At 38.4% G+C, this 27449-nt stretch overlaps 1 protein-coding gene across 8 annotated transcripts in view; it reads right to left on the reverse strand.

Moving 5' to 3' along the window:
* Rbcn-3B (WD repeat-containing protein Rbcn-3B) overlaps positions 1–27449 on the reverse strand; it is a 717321-nt gene that overhangs the window by 142230 nt on the left and 547642 nt on the right. For all 8 annotated transcript variants that reach the window (XM_090405900.1, XM_090405903.1, XM_090405904.1 and 5 more), the window contains one exon: positions 52–301. In XM_090405900.1, the coding sequence (XP_090262026.1) occupies positions 52–301 (250 nt within the window). The remainder of the gene's footprint in view (positions 1–51; positions 302–27449) is intronic.

The raw sequence follows: 27449 nt of genomic DNA on the forward strand, positions 1-27449 counted from the left end.
ACCCCACATCTGCAATCAAACTGGTCATTCAGAGCTTGAGAAATTATCTACCTCAAGACAGCGATCCTGCCACCTACGTGCTAACATTTCCACCTGTGGACTTTTAAAGTTAGATGTATGAACTAGATCAGGCAACAACACACAGTGGAGTGCAGCAAGTAAACTCCATCCTTGCTTTATCTGAGCTTGTTGACTAGAAAAAGTGGTATTAGAACTGCTGACTACTGGTCCTCCTTCACTGGAATGAGGAGATGATGGTTGTTGAACACTGCTATATTTACTATCTCCCCGACTAAGACGCCTGAAAATTAAAAGAAAAATTTCCAAATTTCTACAAGTTTTTTTTTTTCTTAGATAAAATAAACTCATTAAACATTTTAAAACAGATATAAGCAATATCTTTATATTATGTGGGAACTTATGTTTTGTGTAGTGACATATAAGAAATAATATTTTTATTACACCCTCCATGGAGTCGATAGACACATCATGGAAGGTTCGTTCATCTGATAACTTGTTTATCATACTCAATCTTAAATTTCTTAACATTGCTGGCATTAGCATCATATTCGAGTAATGCATATCATTTATCAACAATTCTCAATATAAAAAATCGAATCCTCACATCTATTTTCACCGCACTCTTACATAACTTCCAGGAATTGGCCTCTGATTCTCCCCTCTTGCCTTTTACTCATTTTATAATCCCTCTGAATTATTGATAACATCCCTCACTAACTTAAAAGTCTCTATCATATCACCTTTTTCTTCTTTCAATCTACCAAATTCTGCAATTAACATTCTTTCAACGCCTCTCCATTGCCAACATTCCAGAGTCCTGATATTGTCTTGGTCACTTTCTCTGGACCCTCTTCAATGTTTCCGCATCACAATTAAAACCAGGTGACCAAATCTGAGAACAATAATCCAATCTGATGAGCGCTTTATACAGTGGCACAACCACTTCCTTATCCCTACATATTAGAGTACTTCTTATCATAGTAGCACTACGATGTGTAGCCTTTGCAACACTAGAAATATTATTATTATTATGCGACACCTCCAGGGAGTCCAAAGACTCATTGATGGAGGACACCTACTCAACTACACTAAAGTCATCTACCAACACCACCGCCAGTATTTCCACAGACAATCACAAACATCCATGCCCACGGCAGGATTCGAACCCGCAGCCTTTTGGCTGGAGAGCAGATACGCTAACCACTCGGCCAACAAGGCCGGCCAATATGCCCTCTAAACTTAGTCTACTGTCAACCATCACTCCCAAATCTCAAATCTCATCCAATTGCTGTAGTATAGCACCATCTATATGGTACAGCCTTATATTCTGCATTCCAAAATGCAACACATGGCATTTATTAATATTAAAACTATAATCCCACTCCTTTGTCCAAGTCAAGTTTATTCAAATCTTACTGAACGTAATTAACATCAGCAGTGCTACATAGTTGAAAGATGAATTTCATCACCTGGTGTGAGACCATCGCCCTGCTTACTAACAGGCCTGAAGTGCACTGAAAAAGTTCCATGTTTGGTCTCTAGAGCAGGATTTCTGGACTATTCTAAAATGAATTTTAAAAAAAATTACAAAAAAATATAAAATTGATAAAAAATGGAAAAAAAAATCTTAGCCCACCCATGGTACAAATGTACTATAGGTTTACTATGTAATAAATATATTTAATAAATAGCAGAGACAGAATCCTGGAGCATGCCACTTACTCTTCTTTTTTGAGACACTGCTCCATTCATACATAACTTGGTATCATTCAAAGAGCAATTCACCAATCATCTAACCACAATACTAATATAAGCAAGATCTTCAGGGATAAAACAAGAATTAATAATAAGACAATTTAGAAGTCTGTAACCACTATAAGGTAGGGTATACTGTCTTAATTACTACCCCCACATCTGCATATTTCCATCCTCCGCAGCTTGTACACCAACTTATCATGTGGTAATTTATCAAATGCTTTTGTCAAGTTCAAAAATATTACCACTGTATACAAATTTCCCTTATCTAACAAACTCATTAATTTATCATAAAATGCAAATAAATTGTTAAAGGAAGACCTACCATTTACAAATCCATGCAAACTATCATAAAGAATACTATGTTCATCAACCCAATCTTGTATTCTATTCCTAACCAATCTTTCCAACATCTTGACCACAACTGCAGATATACAGTCTGGTCTATGATTGGAAATTTCTGTCCTAGAGCAGCTCTATAAGCATGGCTCCAGGACAGAAGTTTCCAATAATTTTGATTTGTGGCCGAATTATAGCCTTAAAAATTTTTGGATAATAACTTCCATATCTTTACTTGTTAGTGTGGATTTTTACTCAACAAATTACTTGGATTTTTTTCAATATTGTTGAGCTATTTTATCAAATTTGCAATATACCCTCTGAACTTCAACCCTTTGTCCACCACTATCCCCCAAGTCCATAGACTTATCAATTTCCTGCAAACCAATACAATCAATATGATACATAATATGCAACCTTTTCAACCTAAAATGCATAATCTTACATTTTGCAACATTAAAGTGACAATTATTATCCTTTGCCCACAATGTCAATTTATTTAAATCATCCTGCAGAATATAATACCCACATCATCTTGATCAACAATTGCTCATCTCAATTTTGCATCATCAGCAAACAACTTAAGGGCTCACTTTAGTGAGTACAGGCATGGCAAACCCAAGGTACCTGATGCTGGACCATGCCTTACTTCATGTAATATACATCTGTTACATTATCTGTAGACTGGTCCCTCCCCCTTTTTTTTTCTTTCCTTCTTTCTTTTCTTCTTGCTACCTTCCTCCCAATGCTATTAGAGCATTCGAGGGCTAGGGGTGAGTCTTTCCTATTTTGCCATTTCATCTTATGTGGAAAGGACCTCTGCAACCCTACCACTTTCTTCTTGCAGTGACTTCACTCCAAAATGCTACTATGATTGTGCCTAATAACGCATCTCATGTTGCATCGGCTGTCACGCAGAATAATCAGAGCCACGTTCAGGGCTTAGGCAGAGGGTCCTGTTCAAGAAGTATATTACAGTCTCCATCAAAAGTCAGTGATATTGTGAATGAGCAACACAGAATGTATAAGATTAATCTTAGAAAGGAATTTTACATAGGCACATGGAATGTCCGAGTTTATAGATGGGTACTCTTGAGATTGTCTGTAAAGAGATGGATACGTATAAAATTGACATCTTGGGAATTACAGAGACCAGATGGAATGGAGAAGGTCACTTCAAAAGACAGGATGGTAAGCTAGTTATTTACTCAGGTTGTGACTCAAAACATCATGGGGTAGCTGTGATACTGAAGACAGCTCAGGTAAGAAGACTTCTTGATTATAACCCCATTAATGATAGGATACTCTCCATTAGACTTAAGGCTCAGCCTACCAATGTATCAATTGTGGTAGTTTATGCACCCCCACACGGATAGGCCTGAAGAAGAGAGTGAAGAATTTTATGAAACTTACAAACTGTTTTGGACTGCCTACCAAGGAGAGACATACTGTATATCTTAGGAGACTGAAATGCAAAAGTGGGAAAGAGTATGAGAGTCACGCTGCAGTGTGGCATGTTTGGTCTGGGTGAACGTAACACCCATGGTGAAAGACTGTTGGAATTTGCCCGTGCTAACAGATTAGTTATTACCAATACCTGCTTCCAGAAACATCCATGATGAACCTATACTTGGACATCTAACATTGATAGGTCAAGGCACCAGATTGATTATATCCTGGCTCTCCAGCAGTGGAAGACAAGCATCTCTGATGTGCATACTTGTCCTGGAGCAGATTGTGGTACAGACCATCAGCTGGTAAGAGCCAAAGTAAGATTAAGACTCCGAAGACTTCCAGGTCAGGCACATTCCACTAGATTGGATGTTAGAGTAATTCCTAGTGGGTTCACAGAAGAAACATCAACTCGGTTGGATGATTTTTTGGAGACTAATGAGTAAATCTCCAGAAATGCTTTGGGAAGGAGTCAAGATGATAATACAGGACACAGCAAAGACGTATCTCGGCCCAATAAGAAAACCAAGAGACCCATGGATATCAGATTCAACATGGGAACTAATCAAAAGAAGGCGGTTGGAAAAACAAAGAGACACAGGGACCGAAGAATACAAGAGATTACATAGAGAAATCAGAAGAGCCATCAAGCAGGACAAGGAAAAGTCTATACTAATAAATGTGAAGAAATAGTGTTCCAGATGAGAAGGCATAATTATAAAAGGATGTTTTATTTAGTTCGTGACTTAAAGCACAAGTTTAAGCCTAAATTGAATGTCATCAAAGACAGGAATGGATCATTACTAACAGAAGAGTTGGAAATCAAAAACAGATGGAAAGAATACTGTGAGGAACTGTACAGCAGAGTGGATAAAGAAAATGTGGAGTCCTCCCACCAAGAAAATTTTGATTTGGAATCTCCTCCACTTAGACATGAAGTTGAAAGAGCAGTTAAGCAGCTCAACAGCAATAAGGCCCCAGGTGCAGATGAATCCCAGCAAAGTTAATTAAGGCCACAGGGGATGGAGGGATAAGAGTGTTTCATAGATTGATTACAAGGATATGGGAGACAGGATCATGGCCTAGAGACTGGAAGAAGTCAGTTTTCATACCACTACACAAGAAAGGTGATATGAAGGCATACAAGAATTATAGAACTATTAGTTTGATATCTCATGCAAGCAAAATTTTATTAAAGATCATGCTAAATAGGATTGAGGCCAAAGTTGAGGCAGAGATGCCCAAGGAACAAGCAGGTTTTAGGAAAGGTAGGGGCACCAGAGATCAGATCCTTTGCTTTAGATAGATCATAGAAAAATATAAAATACAAAATTCAGACTCCCTCTGGTAAAGTGTTTCTTAGACTACTCTAAAGCTTTTGACTGTGTTGAGCATGTGAAACTGTGGGAAGTAATGAAAAGAATGGGTTTTCCTCAACACACTATCAGGTTGATAGCCAACTTGTATAAGGAATAAGAAGCCACAGTAAAAACAGGTATTGGATTGACTGACTGGCTTCAAGTTGGAAAAGGAGTTAGACAAGGATGTTTACTTTCTCCTCACTTGTTTAGTATATATGCAGAGGACATCATGTGTGAAGCATTGGATGAGCTCAGGACAGGAATTAGGATAGGAGGTAGATTGATCAGTAATCTGAGGTGCGCTGATGATACAGTACTCCTTTGTAATGACATGGAGGAACTAGGACTAATTCTTAACAAAGTTAACAAGATCAGTAATAACAGAGGACTTCAACTCAATTCTAGCAAGACAAAGATCATGGTTCTCAAAGGAAAAACAAACAGAGAAGCTCTTGAAAAACAAGGGTATCCTAATGGAGAAAGAATTGAGGAAGTCAGCAAGTTTGAGTACCTGGGATCCATTATTAATGTGAAGAATTGCTGTTCAGAAGATGTCAGAAAAAGGTTAGGAATGGCTAAAACAGCAGTCAGAGACTGTCTAAAATCTGGAAGGATGGATCTATCTCCATGGGAACAAAGTTGAGGATTTTAGATGCAGTTGTTTTTCCAATAGCGACTTATGGATGCGAGACTTAAAACCTAAAGAAGTCAGATAGGAAACGGATATCTGCTTTTGAGATGTGTGTTACAGAAGGCTGTTGAGGATATCATATACTGAAAGGCATACAAATGAATATTAGAAAAGATTAGTATAACTTTAGGGCTCCTTAAGGATATTGAAAGAAGAAAGTTAAAATATTTTGGACACATAGAAAGGATGGAAGGAGGACTTCTCAGAACAGTAATAGAAGGTAAAGTTCCTGGAAAAAGAGGCAGGTATAGACCATCATTGAGATGGATGGATGGCACGTGTGGAGTGACTGATCTTCAGAGAGTTGAGGTTGCCAGAAAAGCAAACAACAGGACTACATGGCGAGGCCTGGTGTGGAACATCACCGAGCATCGGAGTGACCATACGGCATCTGTAGATGCCCAGTGAACATAGAGAGAGAGAGCACACAACCTGAACATTCCCTCTTAAATCTTTCCCTATGTCATCCATATACAAATTAAAGAACAGTACCTCTAGTACCGAATCTTGCAGTACTCCACTAGTCACCATCATTCTTTTAGACTCCATTCCACCATATACTACTCTCTGGTGTCTGTCCATCAGCCATCCCCCTCTATCCATACTTCATATCCATTCCCATCCTCTCAAGTTGTTGTAATAGTTTTCTATGTTGTATTCTGTCAAATGTGTTCGCAAAGTCAAGCAGTATCATGGCATAGTGATTACCTTTATCCATTTCTGCTGTCACTTTATTATAAAATATGAATAAGTTACTAAGACAAAAGCTATTCTGCCCACTATAGAGTATAACATCCCTATTCACCCACTGTTGTATTTTACCTTTCACCAACTTTTCCAATACTTCAACAACCACTCCCGATATATTAATTGGTCAGTAGCTTGCAACCTTTGTCTTGGAGCCACCTTACCCTCTTTCCACTCCCTTGGAAGGCTGCCACAGCTGAGAATTAAATTGAGCAACTTCATCAGAGGCAATGGCAATTCCCTTGGACACTCACTGATATGCCTTCCAGTCCCAACTGCTGTGTTCACATTCATATTTTTTATGCAGAACACTTCCTGTTCATCTGACTCAATGTTGATACGCATCTCTGTAACATCAGCAACTATAAAATCACCATTTGGATGATACACCTTTGCAAAATTTTTGGTTCAGTCACCATCCTACCATGAGCATTGTTGAAAGTCATTCTACCATAGTCATTTTTCCTCTTACTTGCTAGGTAATAAAAAAAACTTTTGGGTTTACTTTAGCATGTTTGGCTAATTCTCTCTCATAGTCTGATTTGCCCTTCCTTACCATACTAGTCACCCTTGTTGCTTGCACTTTGTACTGATCATGAGTATGCTGATCACTTTTTTAATTTATATTTTCTCCACAATGTTTTCTTTTTTTTGCATCTCTTGCTTTATATTCCTCCTCATCCACTTAATTCCAACTTGGTTTATCCTCCTAACCTTAGGTAAGTAGTCTGATATTGCTACTCTCAAGAAATTCTCTGACCAATTAACATGCACTACTGACATCCTTTCTTTGTAGCTTCTCAAGCCATGGTACTAGCTGTTCCAAGATGACTCCTGAGTCTGTCATAATCACCAGCCTCGTAGTTGAATATAAACCCTTCTTCACAGAGAACTCCTCGTGTTTGGCAACTTCCCAGAAAGACCACATGGTCACTCTCCCTAATTGAAGGCAGAGTGTCTACCTTTTTTATTGATGCATCCCCTGATGCTACTATCAGATCCAACACCCTCAAACTCCTCGTCCCCCTCTATAACATACTGTTTCATGTAATTATCCCTTAGCAACTATATAAATCTCCATTTTGCTATAGTCCCCTTTCCTCCCAACAATCAATGTCCCCATAGTTAGTCTCCATAATAATAATTGTTTGGCCTAAACTTACTGTGCTATGCGGCATTTACATCACGCTGACCCCCTGGTCTACAGCAGCACCCAAAAACGTTTTGTTCCTATTTGCCTCTATCTCGCATTGTAATTCTGCAGCTATCAGCAGCAATACCCCACTCCTGCCCTGTTCCTTCTATCCTCCCAGAAAATACAGCACCCTTTATATTCTATCCCTGTAACTATATCATTTTCAGTCAATCAGGTCTCACTGATGACTATATTTATGCTGATATACTGATGCTGAAAAACTCCTCAACCCTATTCCTGATTTTTCTTGCATTTGTAGAAAAGGGACATTCATTTCAATGTCCCTTTGTACACATAGTTACCCTTGTGTAATGTCATTACCAACCCATTTAAAATAGGAGACCTGTGAAATCACATTCAGAATTGCATAATCATTATTATGAAATTCTGAACGTGATCATTATATTAGGCCTGTGATAAATGAACTTGGGGTGGCCAGACACATTCTTGATTTCACCCTCCCTAATATCTCTCATTTTCCTGGCTTTGCACTACCACACTTGCAATAAACAATACTTTCTCCAAACATCTAATTTCGAAACCATTTAAATGTAATCTGTCAGGCATATGTAAGTCCTTTCATTGATCAAATTTACTCTATACATCAATAAACTGCACACCATTCCTCTACACAATCTTGTGATTGACTCACTGGCAATTATACCCCTTCTTTTCAGTTCTATCCTATCATAGATAGGATAGAACTGTGAAGATAGGACAGAACAATACAATCTGTGGCTTTGCACTATCACACTTGCACTAAACAACACTTTCTCCAAACATCTAACTGCGAAACTATTCAAATGTGAGTGATAGTGTAGTCTGTCAGGCATATATAAGTCCTTTCCTTGATCAAATTTACTCCATACATCAATAAACTGCATACCATTCCCCCTACACAATCTTCTCATTGACAATCATAGCTTCTTCTCAGTTCTATCCTATCATAGATGTATTCATTACAGAGTGAATGGCTTCTGGTATAAGAGCACGAATGGAGAAAGTATTTGTCGGAAATGTTTTGTAAGTGAATAGAAGAAATGCAAGTCATGAAAGAATGAAGTGACTCATAATAAAGATATAAGGCAGGATTGTCAAGGTGTGAAGAATGTAGCAGAACAGTGAGTGATAGTGTACAAAACATGAATGAGAGTTTGAAGGAGGTGGTTGAAAGTAATGTGGATGATGAGATGCTATATTTACTTTCTTGCTTTTCATTTTTGTTTCACTAACAACTCTTTCATATTTTCTCTCATCTTTCTCACCTTTCAAATCATTTGTGCCAGCCAATACAATCAACCCCTTTGCTCCATTCTTCTGTATACTTACAGCATCACTAACATCCTTTATCTTTGCACATTGTTTCCCAAAGTGCAAAGATAAAAGTGCTTTTGTCACTTTCTCATTAAGAATACCTCTTATCAGTGAATCCCCATACAATAATATTTCTTTTCTACAAGTCTCTCGCACTTTTATGCTTTTCTCATTCACTCTTTCTTTCACACACTAATCATTTCTCTATTCATCCGAGCTCATGTTTTGTCCTGTGAAGCAGTCTGCATAATCGTGCAATTTCTTTTAACGCTGGCATCCCATCATTATTATTATTATTGTTCCGGGAAACTCCAAGGAGTCGACAGACTCATCGAGGGAGGCCCTAACATCATGTCAAGAACAACTATTCAACATTCACACAGTATCTATCATACCTTGCCTTGAACTCATTCACGGTCGTAGCACCCACAACAGACTCTGGAAGCTTATTCCACTCATTTACCACTCTCCAAGTAAAGAACCTAGCTCTAACACCCTTGTCCACCACGCTCTTGCCCAGCTTCCATGCATGACCCCTAGTCCTCCCACCACCAGTCATATTTTCAAAAATATCTTCTGGATCAATCTTATAAAAACCTTTCAGTAATTTGAATGTCTCAATCATATCACCCCTCCTTCGCCTATCATCCAATTTCTGCAACCCACAAATCTTCAACCTATTTTCATAAGGTTCATTCCACAGACCTGCTATCATCTTGGTCACTCGTCTCTGGACCCTCTCCACTTCCTCCCCATCACGAAGAAACCCTGGTGCCCATAGCTGGGCACAGAAGTCCAGATGGGGTCTTATCAAGGCTCGATACAGAGGAACAACAACTCGTTCGTCTCTGCATGTTAAAGTATTTTTCAGAAGCCAAGTGATTTGGCGAGCTGTTTTAGTTACTTTTGCAATGTGCCCCCTAAACTTCAGCTCCCTATCCACCAACACTCCCAAATCCCTGGCCTCATCAATCTCCTGAAGTATGATTCCACCAATGCGATATACTGCTGCTATTCTTTTCACCCCAAAGTGCATAACCTTACACTTTGCCACATTAAATTGACATCCATTTTTCCTAGCCCAGTCCTCCAAACTATCCAAATCATCCTGTAAAATTTTGACATCTTGTGCACTCACAATTGCTCTACCCAACTTTGCATCATCAGCAAACAAGTGAACACTTCCTCTCAGATCCTTTCCAATATCATTGATGAACAAATTGAAAAGCAGTGGTCAGAGAACAGAGCCCTGTGGCACTCCACTAGTCACAAGACGTCTTTTAGACTCCACTCCTGAATAAACCACTCTTTGATATCTCTCCTTCAACCACCCTCTTATCCATCTCACCAACCCTATATCTACCCATCTGCTCCAGTTTACTGATTAGGGTTCCATGTGGTGTCCTATCAAAGGCCTTGGCAAGGTCCAGTAGTATCACTGTAAACCCATTACCCCTATCCAGTTCAGCCGTCACTGTGTTATAAAACGTGAGCAAGTTACTGAGGCATGATCTACCCTTCACAAAACCATGTTGTCCCCCATACAATATCCCATTTTCATCTATCCAATCCTGTATTCTTTTCTTGACTAATTTCTCTAAGACCCTGACAATGATTCCTGATATGCTAATCGGTCGGTAATTTACAACAGCAGTCTTGGAACCACCTTTATGCAGTGGAACTATTTTCCCCTCTTTCCACCCGCTCGGGACTAACCCAGACCCGAGACTCAAATTAAACAAAATGGTCAAGGGTACTGACAATTCTTTAGCTGCTTCTCGTACAACACGAGCTGGTATACCATCCAATCCCACAGATGTATTGACATTGAGATTATGCAATAGACTACTCACCTCCACTTCATTAACTACAATTCCCGTATAATCTACTGGTTTATTCGTTTCTGCAATGTCACCACCTGGATGATATACGTTTGCAAAGTGCTCACTCAGTAACTCAACTATCTCAACTGATTCAGTTACCTCCCTACCATCGGCATTCTTTAAAATCAATCTGCCATGTACATTTTTCCTTTTACTTGCTACATATCTAAAAAACTGTTTAGGATTCTCTTTAGCCTGCATGGCCAATGTTCTTTCGTAATCCTTTTTTGCTTTTCTTACCACACTCGTCACCCTTCTGGCCTGCGCTTTATACCGTTCATGTGCCTGCCGGTCACCCCTCTCCTTAAATTCCCTCCATAGTTGTTTCTTTTTTTGCAACTCAAGCTTAATGGTGTTATTCATCCATTTAACCCCTACTTGATTTATTATTCGGACTCTAGGTATACAGTCAGCCATTGCTTCATGCAAGCACTTCTTAACTACCTCCCATGCACTATCAACTTCTAGTCCTTGCAGTTGTACATGCCATATCACTGAACCAATCAAACTCCTAAGCTTGTCATACTTTCCAGCCCGATAATTCCACATGTACCCTGTCTTAATTGAAAATTCTACACCTTTAGCCACCTCCCAAGTTAAGACCCTATGATCACTCTCACCGATTGGTGGCAATGTGGTCATATTTGTTACAGCCAAATCCTCAGATGTAATTACCAGGTCAAGCACTCTCTGACCCCTAGTATTTTCCATTACATGCTGTCGCAGATAGTTATCCCTTAATCGCATAAAATCCAGTTCCTTCCTCCCGTGTGTCCTCTCCTCACTCCAATCAATGCGACCATAGTTGAAATCTCCCATAATAATCACCCTCCTTCCACCCATTTCTTCTATTTGCTTGTGCATACTGTCACCACCATCTTTTCCATCACCTGGTCTATAGCAGCACCCAATTGTATATTTAGTTCTGCTAGCCACAATCTCACACCAAATGGCCTCAAATGTGCTCTTTTCTCTATCCTGCAATTCAACTTCTATTCTCCTTGGCTGGAACTCATCAGCTATCATCAACAATACTCCTCCCCCCATTTTATTCTCTCTGTCATTCCTGAACATACTATACCCATCACATTCAATCCCACTAGTTATATCATCTACAGTCAGCCATGTTTCACTAATACCTATAACCTGTGGTCTGGAAGTGCCAACCATGGCCAAAAACTCTTCCTTCTTGTTCCTAATACTCCTAGTATTAGTGTACAAAAATCATCCACATTACTTTCAAACGCTTCCTTCAAACTCTCATTTATATTTTGTACATTATCACTCAATGTTCTGCTACATTCTCCACAACACTTTGACAATTCTGCTTATATCCTTATTATTAGTCATTTCATTCTTTCACAACTTGCATTTCTTATATACACTTACAAAACATTTCCAATAAATACTTTCTTCGTTTGTGCTCCCATACCAGAAGTCATTCACTCTAGGTAATGAATACATTTAAACACATACTACATCAAACTAAATCCTGCATGTTGATATCGGTCAACAACGATGTCTTGGTCACCATTTTTCTCTTGCATATCGGTGTCATAATGAAAAATGATTGTGAAAAGAATATCATAATTTTGCGAATATCTACTAAAACATAATACTGCATCTGCTACTCAAGACGATGCTCAAAATTAATGTCAGCAGCACCTTGAGTTCTCAGATGGTCACCCTCCCAAGTACTAATTGAGCTCAGGTTTGATTAATTTCAGTGATGAGACAGGAACTGGTGCTTTCAAACCTATCTCTGCTGAGAGTGATGACTTAGATGACTGACTCTTCTTAGAGAACTCTGAACTATAGTGATGTTGACTTCTAACAAACAGCCTTCAATCAACTATCCATACTACTACTACCACCACCATGATTCCAGGTCTCTACTCTAGTTGGATCTCTCTCTAATCATTAACAATACCCCCACCCCCTTGCACTTCTTATTGTGTCTGTCTTCTTTAAATACACCATGCTCATCACTGATATTTATTAATTCAGTAATTTTTAGTTCATTTATATTTATTAATGCTATGAACTCCTTGCCTTTATTCTGGATGTTTCTGACATCAAAAAAAAAAAAAAGTACTGAATAAGCAAAGTACTTGAATCCCATACCTTGCACGGGATTCAAGTAACTCTTAAAACCTGAATAGTTTAAATAGGTGACATAAGCTGACTCTTCAGCTAAATTGCATTCCTCATTAATCACTTTTCTTGTCTGACAACTAATCCACCATTCTTGGGGGTTATCCATTTCATATTATCACATTCTATCATTCTATTGTATATTTGTCATACTATCCCTCTCTCTCTCTCATTAGAAACAAAATTTGTTACTTCACTGTAATACATGCATACTCTCATATAATTACTTAACACACCTATTTTCCTGAACATTTATATTTGCTTTCACTAAACTACAATTCCTCCAAGAACTTGACACCAAATCCACAATAAGTAGTGTAAAAGTGAAACTTGATACTCCATATTCCAGTATTTCTGGTAGAAAATCACTTACTTCAACTGTCTTCCCATTTTTCAGGCTTTTACTTGCATTGCTTTTGACTATTTTCTGCAACTGTTCTGTCACTTCTTGTTTCATTCAACAATCTTTCAAAGTAGTAACTCCAGACATCTAGAAATTCTTTATCTTCAGTTTTCATGTCATCTTTATTATCTTCAAAACATTTTGTCGCTTTCCTGATTTATCTTTTGTATTCTTACCCAAGTCTTTCCATGGATTTTGTAGTTACTTTTATGCATTGCTTCACTTTTTTACATATTTCTCTGTATTATCTCAGAGCACATGCTGACATATAGAAATCTGGTAGCGATATTGTCTGAAAGGACAGAAAATGTCATTGCAGACAATTTTGATACATGGCCCTCTCTGTCGGAATAAATCAATATTTTCTTTAGAATCTGTTGCTAAGTTTGGTCACATCTGAAACTGCTCAACTTTTGATTTTTTTTGAAAAACTTTCTTACATACTTATCAATATGATATTCATTTTTATACTATATAAACTAAGTGATGTTCACTTCCTGTTTCAAATTCCTTGTATATTCTTTTATTATGAACCAGTGAAGATAATATGATATCAACAACATAGTCAATGAGACTTTTCTTATTTCTTTTGTGAATTTGTACATGTTGGAACATGGCATTAGTAACAAATATTCCATGTTCTGAACAGAAATCAAGCATGTACTTACTATTATTATTGACATTGCTTTTTTCTCCAAATTTTTCTAACAAATTTCTATGTCTGGTATTAATTTTCTGCTGTGCTGATTAGATCTTTGACAAGGACTATCTTTTCTGTTATATCAAGCTACATTCTATGATGGCTTAAAAAATCCCCCCCCCCCCCACTGTGAAATATTCCCACGTCACTATACTTGAAAATGACTGCTATTCAAAAAAATTAATTTCATGTTTAGTGTTATATACTACAGCTACTCCTGTCATTCTCTGATCACTACTGCCTGAGTATAACAATTGCAGTTATTCTTTAGAAGACTCTCATTGTTTTTGTCTTCTTTGTTTCAGTAACACTAAGTATGTTGATGTGGTGCTTCTCTAATTCTTCTGCAAGTTCCACTTTTTTTCCATTGATACTTCTTATGTCTATGGTACCTTTCTTAATTCCGATTTCAAGTCTGTTCCAATAGCTGACTTTTTGCTGTTCACCCTGGTTTTTACTTGAGGGAAATAGCAGGAGCATTGTTAATGGCAACGACCCATCTGGCATGAAATTTGATCATGCTGTATACATCCATGTGTTAAGGCTTAAACCCTGGGAGAAACTCATAGAGGCTTAATGGCATGGACATTGACATCATCATTGACATCAAGTCAATAAGAATACAATTTGGTCAGCAAAATCCCAAACTGCCAGCCCATTCTCATTTGTTCAGCATGTATCCACATAGATGCCTACTAATAGGGTGAAACATAAGAGGGTGAGGAATGGACATTTAATCAGGTGTCCTGGTTAGTTTTCCACATTCCTTAAGGTCTTATCTTGGTTATCTAGCATTGATCCTTAAGTGATCTCTGTGTTATTAATCTTAAATACAACACACTACAGAACATATAGCACAATGGTGCAATGCACAGGCAAAAATAAATACTCCATGTGTGAATATGGATGCATACAGTTACAAGGATTTTCATCAATGTTCAATGAAATCTGGAACTGTCAAATCCTTCAACCACAGAAATGTTTTCTTAGATTCTTCTTTCAACATTTAATAATTCTACAAATTTGCAAACTAATATTTTTTTGCAATGAAAGTTGCAACAGTGATTCTAGAATTGGTAAAAGATGGAAGACAATAATTAAAGGATTTTATGATACACTAACTAATTACAAATTAAATACAAGTTAAAATATCAACTTTATAATGCACTGATTGATTACTAACCAAATAACATTTACATTAAAAACTTATAAATATAAATATAAACTTATAAAAACTTATAAATATATACAGTATAATCATTTCTAACATATTTCTTGCCAAAGCTTCAAGATAGGATATTATAACCATGATACAGACAAACTATTTAATATCCCAAATTCAGTAACTGTTTTAAAAAATATTTATACATTTTTTACTGAAGAAATTTATCTACCTTAGTTAGTGCCTTAGATGATAGAAATATAAGATCTGGTAATGTTGGAGTCTTGACAAGTAATAGACTGATTTGGAGGAAAATTGTAGATAGGAAGTTAGTAATGATGTAAATTTTTCATGTAATACTATCATATCCTGTACACCCCTTGAGGGTACATGGCAGGAATTTGATGATGATGATGATGTGAAATTTATCTACATGCTGGAGATTTCTGAGTCTCGGCTCAATTACAAAAAAAAAAAAAAAAATATAATAATAAAAAAAAAAAAAATATATATATATATATTAATTAATAAAAATGGAAAAAAAATATCCTTAGCCCACCCATGGTATGAATGTATAAAGCTGTAGGTTTATAGAAACCTTTCATGGGTGGGAGCCACACACACACAGAGAGAACAAAAAAAAAAAATAACGATCATGATATCACGCAAACTGCATAATGATAATTTTAATGTTCTCAGAAGAGGAAACAGGTAAAGATAGGGAGGTGCATTATTATCAGGAAATATTTAAACTATTAATGAATGATGCACTAAATTCCTATTCAGGATAGTAGTCTGAGAAAGCATAGTACAAAACAAGCATGGAATATGCATAGTTAAGAGTAGAAGTATATTACAATAGTGTGAAGGAAGTAATAATAATATTATGGGCCAGTTTCTTAAAGAGATAAGGGAAATTCAAGCACGATCAATGAGCAATTTTAATATGGAAGAGCAACTGATTGAGAGAGAAAAAAAAAAAAGTTGATAATACCGACCAGTAGAAAATTTCTGGAGTGACTCATGAAGCCTCTGACCTTGTAATGGGAAAAACATCAAGGGTGGAATTTCAAATAAGTTAACTTTGATGATATGTTAAGAGAATTAACATATCATGAAAGTTAATATATGTTAAGAAAATTAATAAGTTCAATGTTAGAAATAAGTGGATAAATACTGGTACCGTAACCATGCTACCGGCCTGGTTACGGTACCAGTATCTATAGATAGCAAGGTTATCATGGATGTAATACCACTGATATTACATTGAAATATATGATGGATACGAAGCATATGAGGATGCGTATTTGATCCATAACGGCCAGTAAGGTGGTTAATGCCACAGGAAATAAATCAACATACTAGTTTCACCACTAAAAACACGTGTAGCTTCATCAGGGTAAGCACAAAAAATATATAAGTAAAGTTAGCAACTGTTAAAAATACAGGTATCCCTTGCTTAACGCGGTTTTGCTTAATGCAAGATTTGATTAATGCGGCGAAATTAATTGCGGCAATCCCTTGATGTAAGCGACAAGAGTTTTGATTAACGCGCCTTTAACCCTGCGGAGCTCACAGCTGATCTGGCAGACACATGCAAAATGTTTAATATAAATATTCTTACACAATTCACTGTATAGCTTGGAGTTCATGAATATATGTTAGTGATATTCCAAACTGTTTTTTTTGCTGTCAGTTTGGTTTAACACATGTTATGTAAAGGCTTGTGATATTTGACAGTAAATTGTATCTGAGAGATACCATGACCTCCAATGTCAGTATAGTATGGTTTTTTTTTTTTTTTTATTCTTTGTTCAATAATTTCTAGATTGTAACTGAAAATAAATAAACCATCATGTATTACTGAAATAGAGAGCCAAAGGCTTATTTATCATACATGTCCTCTAGGAGATGTGCTTTACATTATGGAAAATACTAAGGAAAGTGATCTGGAGCTTACTCCACCTTTACTACGAGTTGCCCATAAGGTTGCTTATGCTTGCATCTGCCGAAACGTTTAGTTTCTATATATTTGGCATGAAACTCTTGTAGTTTCTATATTCGGCTATGAAATAATGTTGGATTCAATATCCACTTAATTTATACTATCATGTATTATATTTGTATCTTTTTTCTTTATATTTTATTGCTTGTTTGCCGAGGTATGGAGAGTCATTTTGCTTGTTATCGTAGAATTCATGCCGATAAGAAAAAAAAAACTAAAACTGTTTAAACAACTCTTGATATTTTTTTGATAAAAAAATGCAGCAACTAATGTAAATACAAGCATTTATTAAACATTTACTTTGGATTAATTTTTTATCTTTCCTAAAAGAGTACAATATAAAACGAATTATTAATACAGTAATCGATCACGGACAAATTGTAATTTTTACCATTGATAATTAGATTTGATTAACGCAGTAACATCAAGGGATTAATTAACCCCGTTAATTGAGGGATACCTGTACTACCAAGTTAAACCTGTAGGAACCATCAATATGAATAATGAAAACATGTGGAAGACATGGGAGGCAGAATAAGTCAACTGCAATCCAGCATTATTTGCAGAAAAGTTGAAATCTGACATCTGAAAGGATCTAATGAGGGATTTTCAAATGTTATACAGGATCATTCCATGGCTCTTATTAAAGATACTATGAGAAAAGATGACCACAGTTGATTCTTTTACCTAGTGAGAGATAAAGTTGTCTAAGAGTATACAGAAATCTTTTTTTTGAATTAACATTATTATGATGTGTGTGTGTGTGTGTGTGTGAGAAAAATGATGGGCTGGACTAGAGTTGTCTTCTCTGTTACGGATGTAATGTCCATAACTTGTAACGTCTTCTTGCAGACGTTTCGAGTAATGTCAGCAAGAAGGTTTTTTTTTTTTTTTTAATCTCAAAACTTCTCAAAGTATGACATAAACATGAAAGGCCACACAAGCAGGGAATTCTGCAAACACCAGGATGTTTGCAGTCAGGGGTTAATGTCTTTAGAAGAGCAGACTCCAAATAGTAAGAACAAGTTCGTAAGCCATTCATATCATCAGGTTTAAGGAAATTAGAGATTTTTCTTGAAAGTCTGCTAATGTAAGATATGGAAATAGTCTCTGTAGTGTATATCAGGATTTTGTTGCAGAGCTAGGGTGGGGAAAAGCAATTTTTGGATAAATTTTTTGAATACCCATTGAGTTACTTGTTGGAGTAAAACTGGTAGTTCATCAATAATCATTGATGGCACTAAGCTTTCAAATATTGCTGTAAATGGAATGGCCAAATCGGCTTTTTTGGCCTTCCAATGGGAAGTCCTTTTTCTCTACAATGTGCTGACCATTTCATGGAAACTTCTGAAAAAAAATTTTTAGCCAACCCAACACATTCAGTCTAGTGGAGACATGTAGATGATATCTTAATCATCCGGAAACAGAATGCGACTAAATTAAACAACTTTCTTACCTCAATCAACTCATTCAACTGAAAAATAAAATTTACTTTGGAAATATAAGGTGAAGGAAGACTATCTTTTCTAGACAATTTAATCATAAAAAAATGCAGATAAAGGGTTAAGGAGAAATGATCGAATGACACAACCAACACCACATTCATGTTCAGGTTGAAATTCCCTATAATTTGATACCTCACATTATATTTTTAGACATTTGTACATAGAATTCGAAATTTATATATGTATGTTATTTAAAAACAATCAAATTATAATATTTCTGGGTATATAACGTTTTTTGTTTTATAAAAAAACGGCACAGTACCTGTGCTTCGCAAAAGTAAATGAAAACTAATAAAGAAAAAGTATATATAGTTTAAATAAAGTGAAGCGTGTTGATGCAGAAAAACGATGAAGTGAAATTTGAAATGTGAAAAAAAATGAAAAATATGACTTTGACCTTTTTTTTTTTTTTCTCTACTTAAGGACCTCTTTGTAGACCACATTGGTGGTTCTTCCCTCAGGTGCTAGGATCATCAGGTTGCTGGGTGAGCTCACTCTGAAGCAGGTCATGAAGAACTGCCCATGTGACAAGCAGTCCTCCCTCAAGTCAATCCCTGCCACTTTCAACAACTGCCCCTAGGACTTATTGATGGTCATAGTAAAGCAGACCTTGGGGGGGGGGGGGAGACTGCAGCCTCTTGAACTCAAAGGGTATGACTGAATGAGCAGTATGACCCCCTCCCCGAGCACAGCTGGTGAACAGTGTGGCTTTAATGACGTTCCTGTGGAGGGCCTTCGCTTGCAGCCAGGTGCCACTGCAGAGTTTGGACAGGTTGAGGTTCCACAGCAATATCACTGGAGTCCCCCACTTTGAGGAGAAGCTTGTGGGATGGGAAGCCAGGAGGGTTGAGGAACTGCACGGGGGTAGCAGGCTGCATCATCCGTTTGCACCGAGTCCACAGACCTGTACTCCATTTCTGCCCCTTCAAATGAATTAAGTAGAGTGTCATTAATGATGGCAGCCTTGTTGTTCTTGGGGGGTCAGAATAACAAGCTTGCACAGCCAGTCCATGGACTTCTCCTTGATATTGACGATATCAGGGGTATATCCTGACTGTGAGGTCTGCTACGGTTGTCACTACTGAGCCAGGGATAGTCACCTTTCCCTCAGACTCAGGATACTCTCTGTTCCCTATTTTGAGGAGGAGTTCAGAGAATTGCCCAGTGGAGACATTGCCTCTCAAGTGGGCATCATGTTCTTTCCAAGAAAGAGTTTCCAAATGATGGGCCATAGATACGATGCCTTGACACACACACCCTAACCTTGTCAGCTTGAGTTTCCCTTGGCACTACTGGCAGAGTCTGCTGGAAGTCTCCACAGCCAGCAGCACAGTGACTACTGCCCCCCATCACTCCATCGTTGCCCCTGACGTCTTCGAGAGTTATGCTCAGTGCCTCAACCCCCCCCCCCCCCCCCCCCTTGTGCAACATGGTGCCATCATCCCAAACAATGAGCTTACAGTCGCGCAGTACTTGGGCTATGTTGCTTTGTTCTGAGATGCTGCACAGGGGTGTTTCTGAACGGATGAGGCTGAGTGACAGCTTGAAGGTAGTGTGGCCATCTTGCCTCCCTCCCCTCCAACAGAGGAGCAGTGATGCCAGAATGTGACAGCCAAGGCGATGCCACGATCACTCCTTACATTCGCCAGGAGCAGCTCTTCAATCAGCACCAGGCATCTGTTATACACCTCATCCATCATCTCCTGTACACTACCTTGTAACTCCCTCTTCACCTGACATGTGATGTCTTCTGAGAGCCTATCTTTGTACTTCTCCCAAAGACTCAGAGGATCGGAGAGTTGACAGAACACCAACATCACTGTGAAGAGCTCCTGCAGCTTGAAGGGAGAATCACATGGCAGCTTCCTCCATATCCTAGTGCTTGTCATCCTCCAGTAAACCTAATGCCTTGCATGTAGACTGGAATGTGGGATAGAGGATACCATTCACAGTCTTCAGGTCTGAAAAGGACATTGGGCTTCGAACCTAATGTAGCAGCAGGTGGAGATAATGACACTTGGTGTTGTTTGGGTGGATCATGTACACCATTCCCAGTGCATAGTCCTTATTCACTCCTGGCCAGCCATTGGCATCTTTCCCCTGCTTCCTTTTCGTAAACTTGTTATTCTTCCACACAAAGTAAGAAGGGACCTCAGAGTACAGGAGGTTTTGCAAAATTGTCAGTTTTGCATAGCTCAAAGAAAACCAACCTTCCTCAGAGTGTTGTCTGAGGAGGGATTGCTGAGCTTCTCGGCCAAGTTGTTGGAGGTGAAGTATACATGCTGACCATTCTCGAGGTGAACAGTGAGATGGAAAACACTGGGATATCTCTCATGAATAGGGAACACCAAGATCCTCCAAACCACCTCCGAGCTGCTGATGTACTGCCCACTCTCGTACAACTTCATCTCATCCCTCTCATTCTCCAGGGAAAAAGCCACCTGGTCACTGCCCTTGTTCATGTACTTGCAAATGTGCTTGATGGACTTGACAGAGTTGCATAATTCCACATTGATGCAAGCATTGGAAATACGTAACAGGAGAGGGTTATAGGGCACCACCCAGCCACCATCAGCTGGAGATCTTGGCCGATACTGTAGGTATCCATCATCTCCTGTCTGAGTATCCTTGAGAATTGGCTAGGGTTACCTCTTGCTGAAGCTGTCTCCTTTCATGCAGGGCGAACTGTGGTTCAAGCTATTGCAGGGCCCATGGATCATGTTGGCCTTGACAATGTTGTGAAGGAGAGGATCTTGCTCAGGGTCAGGTATTTTTGCACAGACGACTTTGTCGATCATGTCAAGGAAGATGAGCTGCTCTAACGACAGTGAGATATGGATGTGAGGCAAACCCTCCCCCCCCTTTTGCAACCCCACAGAATTCATGAAGCACTGCACTTCTCCAAACAGAATGCCCCTGTTCAAGAGAGCCATCACCTTCTTCACCTTGAGATGGAACACCCTGGCTATGATGTCGTTTTGCCCAGGCAGCAGTGCATCTGTGCCTGGGCAAAACCACTATATCTGCCACTATAGCCATCCTGATGAACAGATCAGAACGGCTATAGTGGCAGATGTATGTCATGGCATCTTGAGTCTGCTCATGCATGTAGTAAGGTCTCCCAGTGAAGGATAACGGGAGCACCACCATTTGACCCAGCTGAGCAGCATCAGCATCCTTAGGTGAATGTAACTGTCTGCCTCAGCTGTGCATGTTGTTCGTAAGGTAGTTCAATCTCTCAGTCTCTATTTTGGCATATGTGTCAACCAAAAATTGACTGAAGAGGGAAGCATGTGGTTGACCTCCCCTTGCCTGACCATGATGTGGTAGGAGTAGAAGCTCCCTGCAGAGACTGTCTTCTTGAAGGGGCAACTTGGTCTTGGGGTTGTGCTAAGGCAGGACAATGGAGTACCCATCCATCCCATGCAGAACAGGAGCGGGTACTGCAGGGCATCATATGACTGGTGGATCTCATTGAGATGTCACAGTGTGTTGTCGTGGCTCTTCAGCATGATGTCTCACTGCTAGAATTGCTGACCAACAATCACCAGAGCTGCTTCATTTGCTGTTGGTGCATTGAAGCGACCTCCATGAGCATCAGCGGGCTTTCTATCTGCATGGATGATGACTTTGAACTTTTTGCAGGTTTCCAGAACAGTCTTCAGGTCTTTTATTGATGTGCAAGATGCTACATGACTGTTGATGTCGTGTAGCATCCTTTACAGTTGTTTGACCAATCCCTGTTTGATGTCAGGAAAGGTGCTGTACCTCAAGCAAACTTCCCTTTCGTCCTTGCACATGAAATAGATTTGCAGGAATGGAGCTTCCTGTTGAGGTGTTGGAAGAAAACTTCCTACCAAGTGATACACCTGCCCCTGAACTTTGAAGTTCGGTATGAAGCCGTCTTATAGAACCTGCTTGGCTCCAAATGATGTCATGTTGAAGCAGCCATTGTACTTCCAAACATGGTCCATGAAGCAGATGTGCTTGGGGTGGATGTCCATTACCAGTATATCCTGGCTGTGAGGTCTGCTACGGTGGCTATCCATTACCAGTAGAGAGGCTCAGGCAGAGATTCAAAGGGTGGGAGCTGGTAATGGCCTAGACACATGCCCAGGGACCTCCTCCTTCCACTTGAGGGCATTGCAGTACTGGCACTTGTGGCTCATGGTACCCAGAGCTACAGTGCTGTCTTCCTCATAAGCCACGTCAGGATCATATGCCATGCCTGAGTGAGCCTTGACCTTCCACAGAAGTGCTTGCCTTTCTACTCGTCTTCCAGGATTGCATTGTTCATATAGAGACTCTGACGCTCGGGGTGATCTTGCTAATACCAGGACGCCACTGCTCTGTGCACGTCAGGGTTATTTTGTTGGTACTTGGCCACTACACCACGGTGCACCGTAGGATTACTCTGTGCATATTTCCTTGCCGCATCCTTAAGTTGCTTCCTCCTTTTAGATGCTAAAGCACCAGTGTATCTGGCATGATGTTTGCCAGGAGCCTTCTTGGGAACAGGAAGAGGTGATGGCTGTGAGAGGTGTGAGGTGGAGTCGGGGTGAGGGAGGGGGTGGTGTGGTGGACACTTCTTCAGGTTCACATTGAAATGGCGCCTAGAAGGTCCCGCATAAAGCATAGCCTCCTCACAGGGTGACCTTCAGCACCAAGACTCTCACAGAGCTCACCACTGCAATAAACCTCAAAGACAAACTTGAACAATTGCCCAGCTACCACCAGCTTGCATAACCACCATAAGTAAAGGATCGGGACATGTGAGCAAGGTACTCAGTAGAGCTGTGTAGTTGTCCCCCTCGCTGTTGTGAGTCATGATGAAGAACTCCTTCCAGTTGTCTGCCATGTGCCTCATGATAAACTTATGCACATCCCTAACCATTAGCTTTGTGTTATTCATGAGATAGGAGAGGGACCAGAACAGGCAGGCTCCATCTCCTGTGATGGGGACAATAGTGTGAGGCACCATCTCCCCATTAACGTTTAAAAACACAATTGCCATATCCACTTAACAAAAAAAAAAAAGAGAGAGAGAGAGAGAGAAGGGACAAAACCACCTAAAAAGTTAAAAATAATCCTTTTTTAAATATATGAATTTAAACTTTTTGGAGTCGGCACCAAATTTAACACAAACTAATTACATAAATTTTCAATTACACAATGACCTATTTAATTGTTATTGAATATTTCTAAAAGTTCTGAAAAGAACTGATTCAGAAATATGGGAAAGTAACTGAAACATCAAGTAGTCCTAAGAACAAATAATTATTCAAAGAATACTCATATGCATCCATGGATTTAGCCCCTCAGACACTCATTCTTATTAACACACGTCATAACTTCTCTTACGAGAGCTCTGTCACCTATGCCACTAACACGCTGCTACATATCTACTCACCACTTAGCAGATACAGGTATAACTACAGAAAATAACATGTGTACTTTCATCAAGAATAAACATATTTCTTATTACTAAATGAATGAAGCAGTACTGTCAACAGGGTGTAGCATAGAGGGCGCTCGTTCAGCCATATTGCAGTAGATGCCATTGCTACGCTAACAATTCCTGTGAGTGTAGCAAGTTTTTCCAAGCTCAAACTGATTAAAAATTATTTGCGAACAGCAATGACCCAAGAAAGATTGGTTGGTCTAGCAACTATATTGATAGAGGCAGACATAGCTTATAATTTAAATTTAGAGGAGTTATGGACAGCTTTATTGTGTGATATCCCTGTACAGCAAACATTTAATTAATATTATTATGTAATTGGTTTTGCATTAATGTTTCTCTTGTAATAAAAACACAAAATAGCAATTGGAGATTTTCTTATATTTTTGTCTTATAATCCATCAGGAGCGATATTTAATTGTTTTTCCTCAGGGTGCGATCTAATCTGGCGACAGCCCTGGAATGAAGTAATGATATGTAACTTCCAGTACACACCCTCACTTTTTTTTGTTAGTACAGGAAAACCTAGCTTAATGCGATTAATTAATCCCTCAATTAATGCACACTAAGAGAAATTGTGTTAAGTGAATACAATAAACGATAAGAATGATTATAATTCATCCACCACTTAGCGTAAATTTGAAAAAAAAAAAATTTACAGCATAAGCTATTAGAGGATAAAATCATCCAAGTTAAAAATCAATTGCTTTGATTTTTTTGTTTATTTAATGTCTAAACATTAGATTGAAGTACTTTTTTACAAAAAAAATATATATAAATAAAGATATTGGAATTGTGCTCGATTTTTTCTTCTTATCATGCAATTTGCGATAGCTGCCAACTGCTTTATCAAGATTTCGGTGGACTTCAAAGCGTCGTTCCATATCAGGATTAGCATCAAACAAAATTTCCTTAGCATGCTTAATGTAATTGAAGACTAGCTCAAGTTCTTAGCAGTTAGCTTCTTAGTCTTAATATTCTCTTCTTGTTCATCCTCCTCATCTTCTTCACATGCACATTGTTCTTCTAGTTGAAGGAGATGATTCTCGCTTAACTGTTCTGAACGGGAATTGAGCAAGTTTCTCACATCTTCATTATCCAGTTCATTAAATCCAAGTTCTCTTCCAATTGTGCTGATTTCTTCAAAATGTTAGATCTTGGATTTTGTGCACGATAAACTAAAACAGGCTTGAGTTTAAAGCCATCTTCTGCATTGCCTCCTAATAAAAGCACATGATGATCTTTAGATACTTTGTATTCTGGTTGAGATACTTCAGTATTAGTTAGTTAAGCTTTTGTTGGCATATGCTTCGAAAAGAGACCATCTTCGTCGAACTGAATATTTGCCGATCGTCATAATCACCTTCCTGAATTATCCTTTGCAATTCTTTAGGAAACTTGACCACAGAATCTTTATGAGCACTAAAAGATTTCCCAGTTATTCTTACGTTATGCAGTCCAGTTCGATTTTTAAAATGGTCAAACCATCCTAAACTTGCAGTAAAGCTTTCACATTCCTCTTGAAATTTGGTCTCTTTCAATAACGTAAAAATATCGAGAGCTTTTGCCTGAACATATACCCCTTGTACTAAGGGGTATTCGTTTTTGGTCACAATCCTCAATCCAGAATGATAGAAGACATTCCATCTTGATCACTAAATGGCTTCTATTTCGGGTGATTTGCATGCTTAAAGAAGCAGTAACAACTTTTAGTTTTTCTTTGTATTCTTCGCACTTATTTAATATAGTCCAAACTGTAGACTCACTGTATCCCAGGTCTCACACGACCATTGTGTTACTAGTGCCACATTGATGTCTCTTAATGACTTCCAGCTTTTCCTCTAATGTAATTACTTTTCTTCTCTTTTCATTACTGCCACTTTCTCTATCAGTCTTTCTCTTTTCCCATATCGGAGGTTGAATATAATAAATCCTTATAGTGTTATATCGTTACTTTTACTAAAATAATTTACTTTCTTTATGAATTTACCTCTCCACAATAACTACAAGACTTACAAAATTTCCCTGACTCTAATATCTGTATCACTTCTTACGTGTTCATTCTATAAGGAAAGTAAATTCTATATCTCTAGCTGATTCCTAATTTTACTCACGTGCTTACCCTGACTGTTAAAGGTTATTCCTTGCTAAAAGAAACGAATCCACTAATTTCTTTCTGGGGCCACTCCTCTTTAGATATTGACAAATTTATTATTTTAAAGCTCTGCCAGCCAATATCTTAGAATAGAGGGGACTCTTATTCAGGGAGACTTTTCCAGACTTCTGGTGCACATAGGTGAATAAATTTAGTGCTTAAACTCATAAATTAAACACTTTACTGTGGCTAAGTAAATTCTGGTTTGCAGTCATAACCTCTATAACAACATGTTACACCTGTCTTTCAATTCTCTCCCGCTATGGTTCAAATTAATGAGTGGTAGTTTTGATTCATATCACAGGCAAAACTCAGGTATAGAAGTAAAAACATATTTATTGGAATCTAAAGACATATACACTTAGACCAATCTCACTTTCAATTAGTTCAATGACATGCTAAATCAAACTGTATCAAACTGATTAATACTCTAATGCGTAAACAATAAATCCTTCTCTTAACTTAGAAGAGATTAAACACACATAATATACACATTATACACTTCTAATCAATATTCTATCTACTATGTTAGTCTTGCACATTAAACTAGTCACAATTATCTATAATCATTCCAGACAATTTGTCTTATGGATATTAGCCACTGCTAAATAATCGCTTAAAGTTCTTAAATACTGTCCATACACTCGATTATTAAACTACAATGATCTTTCCCTTTTACTGACTGGGTAATTATACAACAAAATCTGTACTTTACCATTTCGTGGGGCAGGATCTCCAGGTCCGTCAGAACTGTTCTTCTTTGTTTGAATTACCTCTCGATACTTGGTTGGTCACTATGGTCATCAGATTAAGCTATGCTCACCCTGGCGTTGTTCCCATGTCTATTCTTGATCTGTTTCGGGCCATTTTCGTTTCTACTGCCAGTTCATAGGATACGTCCATGATATTATTCCGTCGGAACTTTCAGCGAAGGAGCGAAGACAGCATATACCGACATCTCATACTTTAGTACCGGCAGAAATTCAGACATTCAAGGGAAAGGCGCACCGTCCGATATTGTACTATTGCCAAGACACACCATCAGGAACTTCCAGTCCAAGGGAGAAGTCGAATCATCATCAAGCAAAATAGGCAAAAAAAAAAGCCCCGAGAAAAGGGTGCAAACCCTTTTTATTCTCCATTCAC

This window comes from Typopeltis vanoorti, chromosome 15, assembly GCF_054136105.1.
Source record: "Typopeltis vanoorti isolate ZY-2024b chromosome 15, IOZ_Tvanoo_1.0, whole genome shotgun sequence".
NCBI lineage: Eukaryota > Metazoa > Arthropoda > Arachnida > Uropygi > Thelyphonidae > Typopeltis > Typopeltis vanoorti.